The following is a 13090-nucleotide window of genomic DNA, read 5'->3' on the forward strand; positions in this document are numbered from 1 at the left end:
AGAACAATGTGGAGCATTATGAAAAAGGAGTTTCGTGAAAAGGAGACTGAAAATAATAATAATAAAATTTCAAAATTAAAAAAAGTTACTAAGTATTATATGAAGATCACATATAATTATGTCTATATATATCTGGTGTAAAACGTGTCTATTAATACATCAATTTAGACCAGCTGGGCCATTTTCACTTTGAAGGTATTGACGAAAAAATATTTTAAGAAAAAATTAAAAGTTCTTAGTAGAAAACTCGAAATGTTTGTGGCTGTGGTTAATTGGTTCGACACGAAGTTCGCCCGGTCCGATATACAGTGGTGGTAGTCACGTAATTATCAAACATCTAAAGGGAAAAGTGTTTTCATTAACCCTCGATTCATTTGGAATATTTTTAAATATTTCTTAATTTGTTTTTTTTTTCTTAACTTACTTATGAGTATTGCACTAGAGCGATTAAATGTAAAAATAGAAAATAGTCATGGAAAATGTTTGATATATAACGATATTTAGGAAACAAGTCAACTTTTCAAAGAGACACCTAATTAGCACGCCTGTTCAAAAGTCGTGCGGGGCTGACTATATGATACCCTTCACCACTTTGGGTACATAAAAGAGATGTATAATATCATTTAGATAGAATAGACATAGCATCTAGAATAGACCACTGAAATGGAATCGGACGAAATTAACTGCGTGAGGTACATAAACTTTTGAACTAAATTAAAACAACCTATACACATACCAATCCGAACCGGTTTCAACAAAACTTGGCACATATCAATCTAGTCCTAATTCAGTACTCTGTGCAAAATTTTGTCTCAATCGGACCAATATTGGGAGTTTGGTGCACCATTTACATAAAATTGGACGAAAATATTTATGCGAGCTGTATAAATCTGAACCGATTTCAACAAAACTTGGCACCTATCAGTCTAGTCCTAATTCAGTACTCTGTGCACAATTTTGTCTTAATCGGGCTGATATTGGCAGTATGGTGCTCCATTTACATAAAATCTAAATCTGAACCGATTTCGATAGGGCTCGTCCTTGGGCCAAATAAGTGAAATGTGCCAAATTTCATCCAAATCGCAACATAAATGCGACCTGTACTTTGTTCACAAAAATACATGGACGGACAGACGAACGGACATGCATAAATCGACTCAGAAAGTGATTCTATGCATATTTTCAAATGAAACCATGGGTCTATCTCGATTCCTTTTGCCTGTTACAAACATATGCACAAAGATAAATACCCTGTACCACAGTGTGGTGAAGGGTATAAAAACAATTTAGTGTCATCAAATTAAGTCCGATAAATCATTTTCGAAGACAAGCAAAAATCTCTAAAATCTATTCAAAATGGCAACAAAAATTTCAGTCTTTGTATATAAAGTATGAAAGCACAAACAAATTAGTGCAGACTATGCCAAACCACATTACAGGTGCAATGGGTTAATATTTTGATTTTTTCTTATACGTGCAAAGATATTCGAATTGAGTTATTTTTCATTTTAATTATACCCGACCCGGCCCACGGGTTTCTTGTACCCGGTATTCAGATTTTGCAAAGATAATTCCTGCACCTTTTAAACCATCCTTAAACATTACATGTCCTCTAAACTTCACTAAGGTTTCAAATTACTCAGGTATTTTATAAATGATTTTATAAAACATGTCTTAAACTGTGTGATTTTTTTTTTTAATTTAAATGGTCAACTTAATAGGAAAATTTTACAAAACACGACATTCACGTTAGATGTTAAGTTCAGTCCTATGGTTTGTAGCAGGCCAACATTTCATTCAAAATTATCATCCGTCATTCCTGTACTGTGAGCCAGTAGCCAATGTTTATTTTAAGGTGTTGCTGGCAATTATGGTTTACGTATTTGTATACGTATGTGTGTGAGTGTTCATAAACATGTGCTGAAAATGACGAATTTACCTCATTCCAGAGGTACCGAAATATGAATGTTGGTGTTTTGTATTCGTGTTTTTGGGTTGTTCGGATGCGGCCGTTTCTCGTTAACATCCGTTTACATCGTTTGAATGTGAACATTACATCGGGCGGCATCATTGTCGACGTTGACGACGTTCTGGTGTTTTATTAATTTCAGCCATGTAACAAATTGCGTATAATTGAATTGAATATTTATTAGGCACGTTTTTGTCTTATTATATGAGTCTTCAGTCACACTGGAAGATATCCAACCAACCAACCAACCAACCACAGTCGACAAGTCATTTCGGTTTTATCTTGGTTGCCCGAGCATAAAACATGACATTTCCTCCCATCTTTTCATTTCTAATGAAATCCGTGCATGTGAGTCCTTGTACGATATGAAATACATGAATCGTACCTTTCACATACTTCGCCACACTCAGCAGAAGGTAGTGGGGAGGTGGGGGGATACAGCGAACATAAGCGGGCGTTTCACTTGAGCCAGACATGAATTAATGTTGTGAAAACATTAAAATCATGTATGCGTAAAGAAGAAAACGCATAAAATGCATTAATAGCAGTTACTTTACCATGTCGGCATAATATATGACAACAATAAAACTTAATGATGCTACCCGAAAAAACGGCGGCAATAACAGCCACAGCAGTGACAAACAGTGGCAGTGGTAGATGATGAAAATTGCTCGAAAACATGTGAGCTGGTAATTTCTTGTTACCGAATAAGATGAGTAGTCCTTCATTGCTTGAAAAAATCAAGACTAAGTTATAAAAAATACGAAGTACTACGAGTTTTGTTTCCGAAAGGATTAAAAGTTGTTATCTATTTCCCAGGAAGAAACGGTAATCAAATATTAATAACCTGTGTATGTACTCTCGCTAGTTCGCATTGTATGTAGAAAGATAAAAATGAATAGGTTTATCAAAGTTTCAAAAATAAAACTTGTTGTTTATTGCGTTGGCTGTTAAATTTACAGGTCGTTTATGCGTAAAAGATATTTTTATGACATGAGGCAGGGGTGCATGCATTATGAAAAGCGCATGTGATTTAAAACAAAGATTAACAATGACCGAAATATTTCTTGGTACTACATATATTTTGGCAAGAAAGTTTTCAAAAAAAGAACACACCTAAAATGAGGATCAATATATACATTTTACAAAATCAACAATACTAGCTGTTATTGTGCACCAATGTCAAAATTGCATCTTTCATAGTATCTAAATGTTACAAAAATTAAAGAATATTTCCAGGAATTGGATTAAAATTATACTTTTAAGAAAATGCTTCAATCCAGATCACATTATATTTAAAAAATAAAATGAACTCAGAGCAAAACGTTTTTGTGACATTTAGAAGAATACAAGTCAAGTTGGTAAATCACTTTCTGAGTCGATTTATTAATGTTTTCCTGCTATCTGTACCAGTATTATTATAAAAAGAGGACATGTCAAATTTCTTGGTATCATCAGTGAGAATAGAATAACATTTATTCCCCACAGGAATATTTTTCTCCTATTCCATGTAAATTCAAATTTTGTCAAGGCAACCGACTTTAGATTATAATGTCACATTTAAATAAAACATCGGATCATATTTAGATGTTAAGTTTCCCTGCGCATTTCTCCGGTAATATTTACTCTGCAATTTTTTTTAAGTTTTCAAATTTGTTGAAAAGTTTACGACTTTCTAATATTCTCAATTGTAAAACAACTGTAAAAATTTAACATTGGTATTTGTACAAATCGTTCAAAATATAGGGTACGCAAAAAAAAACTATTGTTTCCACATATTTGATGACAATTTTGCATATGCAAGGGAATATATCCTGGAAAATGAATTCGGTTCAGATATAGGAATAAATATGTTATGGTTATAATTTAATATGAACTATAACATAAATATTAAAAGCGCCTCTTGCAAAATACACAAAAAGTGGTGTGTTCATTCTTTGTGGCTTTATTATAACATCAATTTGCTCAAAATGAAAACCGAATATTTCGATATATTTGGCTTTAATAAAATCTTCTTATAATTAAATACATCTGCGAAAATCATACGATACACTCTAATACACACTCGAAGTCTACAAATACTTCAACTTTACGAACACAAAATGCCTGGGATTTCGTATAAGTCCTTGTGACATCTAGTGGGTATAACCAATTGTCTTGGCTGTTGTTGTCCCTACAAGTCGGCCTTTTTTCCACATTGAATAAGTTGGCAATTTATAACCACCACATTTTATTATGTTAAGTTGTATTTGTAATTGTTAAAAAACTTTGTCAAGTTATGTCTTATATATGGTAGTTTTGCCCCATCTCTGCAAACATCTCTGATTATTGTGTTTGTGTGTGTGCGTATGTGAATGTGTGGGTACAAATACATGAGCAGGATGGACATGAAATATGATGTCATGTAAAGCAAGCTGAAAACACAGAAAAAGAGCAAAAATCATGTGCCATAATGTATGGTCGTTTTCTTGTCTTGTACGGATGTAAACAAGTCGAATGAAAGGAATGCTTTGATTCTCGAGTTTACAGCAGAACTCACACCCCCACTCGCCCTCTCTCGCCATCGCTCACAACAACATAGTACCTATCATGTTCATTTTGCTTTGTCCTTTCAATGCATCGTCTATTGTAATGTACTTCCGTTAGTAAAACAAATACAAAGCGCAATCAGGCTGAATAGATGAGGGAGTATAATGGGCATGAAGTTGTTGTTCTTTTTTATTATTGACGGCAGCAGTTATTGAACATTTACAATGTACGAAGCCGAGGAAGAGATTTGAAGCGGCTTTCACAGAATCTCATAAATTGTTGTCTGTATCCATTGTTGGGAAATTTCATAAGGGTTTTGCAAAGTTCTATACAAATGTATTTTACAACGAAAAAAGGGGGAAACAACTATATATGCTTTCGTCTGTGCTATGTCATCACAATGAGTTCTTTTCGAGTAGTAAACAAGTATTAAATCACCAAGTTCTTCTTCTTCTTTACAAAAATTCATTTCTTATTTAACTGTGACGTTTATAAAGTAAACAGTTAAAGCATTTGAATATATGAGTGGAGTTGCAAGTATGTCTTACAGTGAATTCATCCATTGATTGGAGAAATTCGGAAAATGTAATTTGATTGAAACAGTTTTATGTAATGAAAAACAATTAGTTACACGTCATTGAATTGCAGCAAAATATAGCTGTGCTCTTGTTAAATTGATGGTATACGTGTTGTATGTAGGTATACATACATGTATGTTGTAAGTAAGTTTGTGATGTTCGGTTGAATAATTGTTATATATATATATATATATATATATGGTAGTTATTGGTCTTATTGTACAACAAATTTGAAATCAGAATTTTGATTTATTTTATCATTCTAAATTTGGATTATCATCTCTCCTCCTTCTGTATTGTAATTGTATCCATATATTAACAATTACATATTAAATAGTTTGTGTTTTAAAAATAAGTTAAAAATATAAAAGCAGGACAGCAGTCTATATTTTGACAGTACTACATAGTGTCACTTTTCATAGTTTTCTGCACTTAATTATAATTAGATTGTCCTCAAAAAATTAGAAATGTTATTTATACATTACATTGCAGTATCTGCACAATTTCTTCAGTCCGCTGCATGCATTTTTATTGCTTAGTCATGCGAAAAAATGTAAATGCCAAAATAAAAATTTAATCAAAACACATTGTGCGTGTGTTTGAAATATGAAATATAATTACGGGTAAGCCTCTCATAATGCAATAAAAATATGCCTCATTGAAATGTCGGTCCTATTTTCGATGGTTGATGCGGGCAATACTAAACTAGAGTTAAGCCGACAATGTTTACATTTGATATGAATTGAGTATCCAATTTTTGTCCAAACATAACCCACCATAAATATCAAATGATTTTATTGTCGGTATGACTGGAAATTCTTCGGAAGACAGTGCAGTGCGACAGAAGCAAATGTTATATGTGTTGAGATACATCGATTTTATAACGATATATGGGTCCATATATCGAAATCTATTTACTATCGCTGAAATCTATTTACTATCGCTTGTAACTACCTATTTTGCCGGTCTGTTCAAAGTAGACATTTTTAGGTAACTAAATGTGTGTCGATGTTATTAATGTGTGTAATACAAGTTAGAAAATGTGCAAAAACATAAAACCAGTAAAACCAGTATAGTCGGACGGGGCCGACCAAGTGATACCCTACACAACTGCAACGGAACTCTAACATTCTGCGAATATTTATTCCGAGCCTGGGCAACATTTCGTGATATTTACACCCTTTTGCCCGTTTACACTAACATATTTTCCGAATATTACTAATATTAAGTAGGGGAGACTGGGGCACCTTCGGCACTTTTTTTTTAGAGCTCTATATCTCAGTACTTATTCAACATATATAACAACTTTATGGCTGATTATTGTCCTCGGACACTTAATTATAAAAAATAGTACCAAAAAGATATAAAAAAATAGTATTAGTTAAAAAATTTTACAGTTTTGTAAAAAAAGTCAAATTTGCCGAATGTGCCCCAACCCGGGGTAGCTTCGGCATTTTATGGGGCACATTCGGCACCATAGTCATAGCCGGGTAATTATCATCGCTATCAGTCTGGTTGAAATTCAGATACTCTAAAGGCTCTATTGGGTTTAATACACGACAACATGTTTGAATTTCTGGGCTGTATTTCCTAGCGACGGACGTTGAAATCTAAAGGTCGCACACACTATCAGAAATAGGTTTTTTCTATCGCATTTTCGTCAATACAAGCACGTTTGATCTTATATATGCAATTTCGAACCATATTAAAGGATTAGTTTTAAAGACAAACTCAAAAACATTTTAAGGAAATAATATTGCACAATCTGTAAATGGCCGAATGTGCCCCACTTTAAAATGCCGAATGTGCCCCGAATGTACTTTTTATAGTTTTTTTCATTGTTTTCGATCAGTTTTGTAAAAACATTATATTTTTAAATATTTCTATAATAATACACATCGTAGTTAACCACATTTTAATAATATTGTCTTAAAAAAATTAAAAGTTTTATACACGAAATACTTACGAAATGGAATTGAAATATTACAGAAACCTCTATAAAAATACAAAAACCCATGTATCTAAATATGCTTATTAGTTAGAAATTTCAAACTTTGTGTCAGTTATATATTTCGATATTCGATACCCATGTATCGAAACTAGTGATGTACGGTGAGAGCTTCATATCGAAAACGCGATTGCCGAAGGTGCCCCGATGCCGAAGGTGCCCCAGTCTCCCCTACAGCCCTTCTAATTACTTGTCCAGATTCCCCTCACCGTGGGTTGTGTTGTGATGTTCGGCTTATAATTGTTTTCGGTCCACTTCATCCCAAAATTATAGATCATCTCCGAAAATTGTCCTTGACCCTAACTGTATCCTCATGCAAAATTTCAAAACGATCAACACTATATTTCGGCCCTCTAGCGTGGTAATGGGTTACTAAATAATATAATAATATGTAAGCACCTGTAACCCATCCCACATGCAAAATTTCGTGTATCGTGTTTACAAATTATAATAGACAGACGGACGGACACATGTCTAAATCGACTCAGCTAGTCGAGATATGACGATCGGTATACTTAAAGGTGGGTCTAGGACAAATATTTCGCGGCGTTACAAACTCTTGGGGCTGAACAAAGCTATAATACCCTGGCAACATAGTTGTGTAGGGTATAAATATCCAGACTTAGGAAGTACCGTTTTAAAAGGATTATACATATAAATTAATATATACTTAAATTTCCCCAGTTATTTCATTCATATATATAAATTCATTCATATATATAAATCCAAATCCACAGTCAGATAGGGACATACCTTAATGAGAACTAATATGACCGATCTTCAAACTTGATCTGCCTGCATAGTTATGAATGATATTGGCGGTCTATCAGAATTTCTTTAGATGACAAATAAGTTGAAGAAAGTTTTAAAATAACAAAAATTTTAGGTAAAATTATGAGGTCCATACATTTATGTGAGCCGATGTAAACCATATTTGAACTTGATCTGGCTGAAACAATATTATACCTCAATACAACATTTTGGAGAACTACTTCAATTCCTTTAGAGGCTAGTGTGAGCAAAACACAGAGGCGGACATATCTATCAACGTAAATATTTACACTGATTAAGAAAATATGTGGGCATAGCTGAAGCCGAGGGTCATCACTTAACAGCACGGAAGTTGTAATAATATCAGAAAATTTGAATAGTTTTGGATTATTTGATCTGTCGTTGCAAAATGTTTAAAATATTGACATCTAACATAAAAAATGTATAAAACAGGTCAAGACAAACGATTTGTGAAGCCAACAAAATGAGGATTACGTCCCTTATGTAACATTTTTCAAAAATTGTATCTGCATTCAACCTTAAATGATGCTGAAATTTTGAGACTTAAGTCTTCAAAATAATTAAAATGATATATACTAATTTTTTTTTATTATTTTTCTTATGTTTCGCGAGAATTTACAACTTTTTCCCGTATTCATATATAAAGAAGTAAGCCATCTACGATTTTGGTCAATATTCTAAGAAGTGTAATTTTAATTGAAACATCCATAAGTTTTGCGCACAACAATCAAAAGTTCTGTAGCGAACGAATTGGGAGTCGAGACATTTACGTAGCACTAAAGCGATTTACGGAAAAAATCCAGTTTTTTAAATGTTGTATGTTTCCCATATAAGAAATTGCATATGTTGCCTAACATTTTATAGAGTCCGAAATTACCCTTTCATATTATAAACTGTTGGGGATTTATTAAATGAGACAAACATTTGAGCAGGGACATTGGAATTCAAAATAATATTAAAAAATTCCCAAGAAGGAACATTATTTAATGATTAAAACTCACGTACTCTCATAAAAAATATATATGTGAATATATGCGCGTAAAAAATGCAAATGTGGGGATATATGAAAAAACTTAAAAACTTTTAGGTCATATCTAATTTTGACCCAGACCATCAATTAAGGATTTTTTATTTCAGTTGTGCTACAACCCAAAGTTAACATGTACTTATATATGCAGCATTTTACTGTTTCCGAAATGGCTTTATAGAATTCCATTAAAATTTTCCAGACGATTGTAGAAATTTAGAAACTGGTCAAGCCGAAAAACTGAATGCTTTATAATGGCCCTATTTACCAACAAGTGCTAGCACGTTTTATGTCGTAACAAAAAATAAACAACCAGCAAACTAACAAACTGACTACTAAAAACCCCTCTGAACATGACAACTTGTCATGTTTGAACAAAAAACGGATGGTGTAGATTTTGCAATGGGATTTTAATTCGAAACAGACTGAATAAATGCGTGTGTATGTACATACACACACATATATATATGTAAATGTTTTTACTTAAGGATATTCGACTCTCAAATGTCCCATGTTCGACTTAAATAGATGTCAAAATTGATTCTTTGGATTAACAATTTAACAGCAATCTATTGGATTTCCGTCTTCCTAAATCTTTGAATAGACCACAATAATGTTGTTTTTCTACAGTTTGTTTTATAACAAAAATATTCATGTATAGATATTTTGTGTGTGTGTTTGTTGTTGTGTATTTGTTCATTAGGCTGGCGTTAAGAGACAACAAAGGAAACCCCTAAAATGTTAAACATAATAAAATCCGAAGGACAAACCTCCAAAGTGAAACCGGAAGGATAAATTAATGTCCATTACATTTTAGAAAAAAAACAAAACTTATTTTACGAAGCCCAATTCCCCTCGCTATTATGTAAAACTCTTGACCGAATATTAGGGTTAGAACTTTTCAATATAATTTATATCAGATACGTTTGGAATTCATATATTGAATCGACTTGAAATATTACTTTTACATGGTTTTGGATTTCATACTCCACCCTAATGTGTTCTTTTTTCATTCCGCTCGACTGGTATATTAAATCTGAAGCCAAATTGCAAATCCCATATTTGAAAATGAAAAACAAAATACATGTGTACACATATCGTACACATACGAGTATGTGCGTACATAAATTTCTGTACACAGGGGATTCTTTTTAGCATTTTTTCTAAAAAGTTGCTTGTGCAATTATGCCTTTCATTCGTGTTCACATGAGTGTTACACGAGTGCTCCCAAAATCCCTACACAGAAAATAATTGGGTGAAACCACTAATTTGATTGTGGAGAATTAAAAGTCAATTTAAAATGTAATCACAACAATTTCAATTTACATTAGAGCACAGAGAGAATCCGGCCGAGTATATTGGTATGGGTGTATTTTGAAAATTTATCATTCAATGCATGAATGGAATGAGAAAAATTCGATATTTACAAATTACATTCATTTCAAACGGGGGTATTAAAACTATGGAATTCCATTAAAAAGAGTTAGGAAAAAACGTAATTACGCTGATTCGAAATAGTACAAAATTGTTTTTATTAGTTATTTTCATATACATATCTGCAATATTAGACCGTTAATTTCATATTGTAAGAACAAAAATAACAGTTTTTAAAAAGGGGTTAAAAATGTTGAAATAGTAAAATTGAGCCTTAACTTCTGGGAATCAGCTTCGAAATCCTTGAGTTAAAATAATATTGAAGTGATTGCCATTGCCCCATAATCGTTTCAATAACTTCTTGACGTGAAAGCCATCGAGCTATTGAGTATTTAAAAACAACATGAATATATGTACCGAAATGTTCCAGAATTTATCAATCTGATTCAAAAATTCATCCATTCGTAAGCACTTATAATACTTTTAAGTGAAAATTATTTGATACAATGTAGAAATAGTGCTAAATATATCATTGGGGTGATATAGTAGTTTTGACTTCCAAATAGTGCTCAAATTAGTACAATTGTACCAACTTTTACATCCCTAAGGCATAATATTGCCTAGAAATATCGCTCATTAGCTTCAAGACCCAAAACTGAAAATTTCCATACAATAACTATCCTAGACTATAATCGAAAATATACAAATTGTATTTATAGTGAAGCTAAATTGAAACTTAAAAATGGTTAAAGATTGAACGGACATACATTGACACTGAATGTAGTCATTTGCAGGAGTCATGTATATGTATGTGTGTATGTATATATGTATATTGCTCCTGAAATATGAAAATATAAATATATTTCTTGTTATAAAAAATAAATATATTTCTTGTTATAAATGAAAAATGAAAACTTCAATTAGATCCCACAAATATCCTGAATATGCATAAATATGCTCTTATTTGATGTTGTATCTAACCGACAGACCGTAATGCTATTTAGGTCAACTAGAGTTTATTATACATTGTGTTAGCGCAGTTCCGAAGTAAAGCTAATTTAAAACTATTTCTGTTTGTTGGTATTTTAGTTGTTCAAAAAATATTATCAAACCCAATGTTAATAGTTTTAGAGAAAAGTTTTCGAAAAACAAGAGGAAATCCGAAATAAATCTCTTTGTGTTTTTTACTGTGTATTTGCCCACAATCTACTCCCAGCTTGCCTATTTTGCCAGAGTTGTTGGTCCCTCTGCCATGGTGGGGGATTTCGTTTTGTCGTTATGCCACAGACGGCAAATGGAAAACAAAAAGCTAAATACGTTGTGTTTTGTATTCGTATCAAGCAACGCTTCATACCAGCTGAACAATTTGAAGCGTTGGACCGATAGGACGAAAACGATGACGACGAGGACGAACGGGGAATACTTAAAAAATAACAACAACACACACGCACATACAACGCTGAGTAAAGAGGGCAAAGATGTTTTGTGCAAAACAATATGTTTGTGTGTTGGTCGGTGTGTGTTGTACATGTGTTGTAGTAGGATGTAGTAGGTATATATTTATATATGTGTATAAATTCAAGTAAAATATTTACCCAAAGGATCCACACGGTAAATAACTTCTGGTAAGACGGGACTCAGTGTACACATGAAAAATACCCAGAATGTTAACCAAGCGCAGAGCATCTGACGCCAGCTGTGATGCAGCCAATGCCGCAGATCTGGACCAGGATGATATTGAAGCGTCGCCATCTTGCACTGGCGGCAAAGTCAGTTATGGTGGCTAACTGCCACAGCTCTTGTAGCTATGGTTTGAAGGGAATCGTTGATTTTTCTGCTTCTGGAAATGCTGCCTTTGTTCTTGTTTTTTGTTGCTGTTATTGTTGTTTTAGCTGACGTGACGGTGATGTTGTTGTTGCTTGTTGCCGTGCTTAATACTTGAATTTATGCTGTAGTCTTTCAGCTGTACAAAGTTCTTTCTTTGGCTGTTTGTATTGTTTAATTTGTGCTGATGCTATTGTTGTTGTTGTTTTTGTAACTCTTGTCTACTGTTGCTGTTATTCTTGCTGTTGCTAGTGATTGTTGCAAGTTTGCTTCTGTTGATGGTGGGTTTCTTCACAATTGTTCTGAAGTTAAATGCTTTAATGGCAATTCTTGTCTTTGTTATTTCTGTATTTTTTATTCATGCTCTTGTTGGCCTTTGTTATTGTTATTATTATTGTTGCTTCTTTTTTTGCCACATTTAATTCATTTTATTTAATTCTTCTCCAGTTCTCATTTCAGTGTTCCATTCGGGTTGGCTGTGAAAATATTTATAAAACAATATAAAATAAACGTTTTTTATTCATACTCTTGACAAGATGTTTTTTACTCTAGTTTAAATTACGCATACATACATACACAACACATGTCTGTGTATGCAGTAAATAAATAAAATAATACATATATTATATACATACACGCACGTACGCACACACACACTAAACTTTCTGTTTGTGGGAATTGAAAAGCGAAAACAATTTCGCCAGGCAAACTGATGATGATATTACTTTTCAATTCACGTTTAAATGTTGCTAATTAAAATGTTTGTTCATAATTAATTGAGTATGCCGTTTAAGTAGGCACACACAGACTTACACACACACTCACACAAGAACACATATTTGCACACCCACGTTCAGAACCATACACATAAGTAGCGTAGCGTGTGCGGTAGGGAATAGGCTTAATATAATTTTATGCTATGGGTCAAATGCGAATGTTGCTACGGGGGTTGACTTTAATTTCCACACAATGCCACAAACTTAGGTGGA

General features: G+C 33.0%; 1 protein-coding gene across 1 annotated transcript in view; it reads right to left on the reverse strand.

The window, feature by feature from the left end:
• LOC133334243 (uncharacterized) overlaps positions 1–12102 on the reverse strand; it is a gene marked incomplete at its 3' end in the record, with an annotated part of 51178 nt that extends 39076 nt beyond the window's left edge. The window contains exon 1 of the mRNA XM_061542531.1: positions 11873–12102. Within this exon, the coding sequence (XP_061398515.1) occupies positions 11873–12029 (157 nt within the window). The remainder of the gene's footprint in view (positions 1–11872) is intronic.
• Between the last annotated feature and the right edge of the window lie 988 nt (positions 12103–13090).

The sequence above is a fragment of the Musca vetustissima genome, unplaced genomic scaffold (genome assembly GCF_032173495.1).
Source record: "Musca vetustissima isolate MV318-11 ecotype Yass unplaced genomic scaffold, APGP_CSIRO_Mvet_v1 utg73082, whole genome shotgun sequence".
Lineage (NCBI taxonomy): Eukaryota > Metazoa > Arthropoda > Insecta > Diptera > Muscidae > Musca > Musca vetustissima.